Source organism: Monodon monoceros, unplaced genomic scaffold (genome assembly GCF_005190385.1).
Source record: "Monodon monoceros isolate NGI ecotype Baffin Bay Population unplaced genomic scaffold, NGI_Narwhal_1 Super_Scaffold_17, whole genome shotgun sequence".
In the NCBI taxonomy this organism is placed as follows: domain Eukaryota; kingdom Metazoa; phylum Chordata; class Mammalia; order Artiodactyla; family Monodontidae; genus Monodon; species Monodon monoceros.
The window spans coordinates 14,606,619-14,608,847 of record NW_021703773.1 but is presented as its reverse complement, the minus strand read 5'-3'; the positions used below and the strand labels follow the sequence as shown (position 1 = coordinate 14,608,847).

General features: G+C 48.3%; 1 protein-coding gene across 1 annotated transcript; it reads right to left on the bottom strand.

Annotated features, from left to right (window-relative positions):
* Positions 1-230: 230 nt before the first annotated feature.
* On the bottom strand, positions 231-1,699 carry CUNH8orf48 (chromosome unknown C8orf48 homolog). The gene has a single exon (XM_029226693.1). The coding sequence runs from the start codon at positions 1,174-1,176 to the stop codon at positions 367-369; it is 810 nt and encodes a 269-aa protein (XP_029082526.1). The 5' UTR covers positions 1,177-1,699; the 3' UTR covers positions 231-366.
* Positions 1,700-2,229: the final 530 nt, after the last annotated feature.

Genomic DNA, 2,229 nt, shown 5'->3' with positions numbered 1-2,229 from the left:
TTCGCTGCTTCAAGGTCTGGGCCTGGCTAGCGGGCGGCTGCGGTGAGAGCTCTGGGGCTCTGCGGGACCCGGCCCTCGGCCTGTCCCAGGCCCTGCAACCGCCTCTCGCCTCTCACCACACTCTCTGCCGCGAGCACCACTGCGAGCTGACTGTTGGCTCAGGGTCTCGCGATAACGGTTGTGCTAACGGTCAGGCCAAATGCTCTGCTCCTATTACAGAAATGATGATAATTATTCAAATACACAACAAAACATTTATCCACATTACACATTATCATTAATAAACACCATCCCTTGTTTAGTTAAGAGTAAGAGGTTTGAAAATTGGCGGACAAAAAGGCGATGACAAGCACTATTTCCATTCTGCTACATCTCCTGCTTTATATCTGACCTTTCAAAACCAGAGTAACCAATTTGACTTTTCTCCTTCAGTCTTTCCCAGATTATTCTGGGGTCATCGGAAAGCCTGGGAAGGCTCTGATGTATTTCTCCAATAAGGGTAAGAAAGTCTTTCATATGAAGATGTTCATCTATTTTCTCTTGGAGTAGAAGTGACTCCAGTAAAGTCTTCTTCTGTTTCAGGAAGGCAGATTGGGCCAGTTCTGCTCTTTTCCTGTTACAGTTGGGACACCGAGAAGAAATGTGTTGCTTAGCTGTTACCACCTCGTTGGGTGTTGTCCTCATGTTTTTAAAATAGATTCTGTTCAGAAGCTCATCGGGGACAGTACAGTTTAAGGCATCTACCTCTGGAGCCTCTGCATCCGATCCAAGCTGCAGCTTTTTGTGTCTGCTGCTCTTTTTCCCCTTAGAGGTCGCACTACGATGGATCAGGTTTATCTTAACGGTGCAGAAAGACTGCAGGGCATTCAATTCTTCAAGGGATGCCTGAGTGATTTCTGTTTCAAGTTTAGTGTCTGGTTGGTACTGTCCAGAGTTCATTTCCTTGCCCTTGAGGTTGTTGATCCATTTTCTGCTCAACTTCTTTTCACTATTTTTGAAGTGTGAAAACTCAGATTGGTTGTCTCCATGTTGCAAGCGTGGAGTCGGCGTTCCACTCTCGTATTTACTCCCAGAGGCATAGGACCAGGGCTGCCGTCCTCCAGAGGAACTGAATGAACTGGAACTCTGTGCCTCATCAGTAAAGGACTCAAAGGTCTCCTTAAAAAAGTCTGCCATAGTCCCGATGTCTGTCTGGGTCAATTTCCCCTGCTTCTCTGAATCCTCGGGCTTCCAGGCGGATGGCCATCACATTGCATCAGGCTCTGCTCCTCATCTGCTTTGCGGTGGTCAAGATTGCCTCAGGAACTAGTCAGTCCTGAACCCCTGGGGATGGGTTTTGGAGCTGATGGTTCCGTAAGGAAACGCTTCCGGGCAACGCCTTCCCGCTGCCTTGGCAACCAGGGGCGGTCATGCGCAGTAGGTCGCTGAGGCGCCTCGCTCCTCCCCTTCCCCGCCCTCCCCAGAACCGACTCTGCCTGCATTGTTCCTGTTGGGTTGTCGGCGCCGCCCTCTCCGTTCGCTCTCCGGTGTCTTCTCTTTAGTGCTATTTTAGTACAAAATCTAATAATCCTCCAGAAAACGTTGCAAACTCCCCTTCCCTAGGGGTCAAAAAATTGTACATGTGTGTGAGGGCAACAGGGAAAGGCGGCCTCTGACTAATCGGAGAGTGCACGCCTCGCTTTCAAAAAAAAAAAAAAAACCCAAACAAAAAAACATCCGGCTGGCCAAAAAACACAAGCAAAAGGTATCTGCCAATCAGATAGACAAGAGATCATCTAATCGTAAACCGCGTCTTAGGATAAAATTCGAAATTCTGAAACCATCCTGTAAGACTCCTGAGTGGCACGGCTCCTACGTATTATTTCTCCAGCCTCATCTTGCACAGCTTTTTGTGCTGTAGCATTTTGGAACACTGCAGTTTTCCCAGTCACAGTTCCTCAGGTCTTTGTTCAGGCAGTGGCTCTCTGAATGGCACTTCAACACTCCTCTTCCCTCTTCGTAAGGTTAATTACTGCTCCTCTTTCAAGTCCCATTTTTTCAGGAAGTGCTTCATACCCATCCCTGCCCCCAAACACTTTACAGCACAGCCTTTCTTTCCGGGTTTGCAACTGTGTTTTATGCATGCTTGAGAATGCCTTCCACATCGCCCCCAGATTAAAAACCCGGTGAAAGCAGAAATCCTGTCAGTGCTATCCAGCAGTCAGCAGGTACCTGATACATAGAAGGTGC

Excerpts from the sequence above, each read along its gene's own strand:
- CUNH8orf48 (XM_029226693.1), bottom strand. The coding sequence starts at position 1,176 with ATGGCAGACTTTTTTAAGGAGACCTTTGAGTCCTTTACTGATGAGGCA.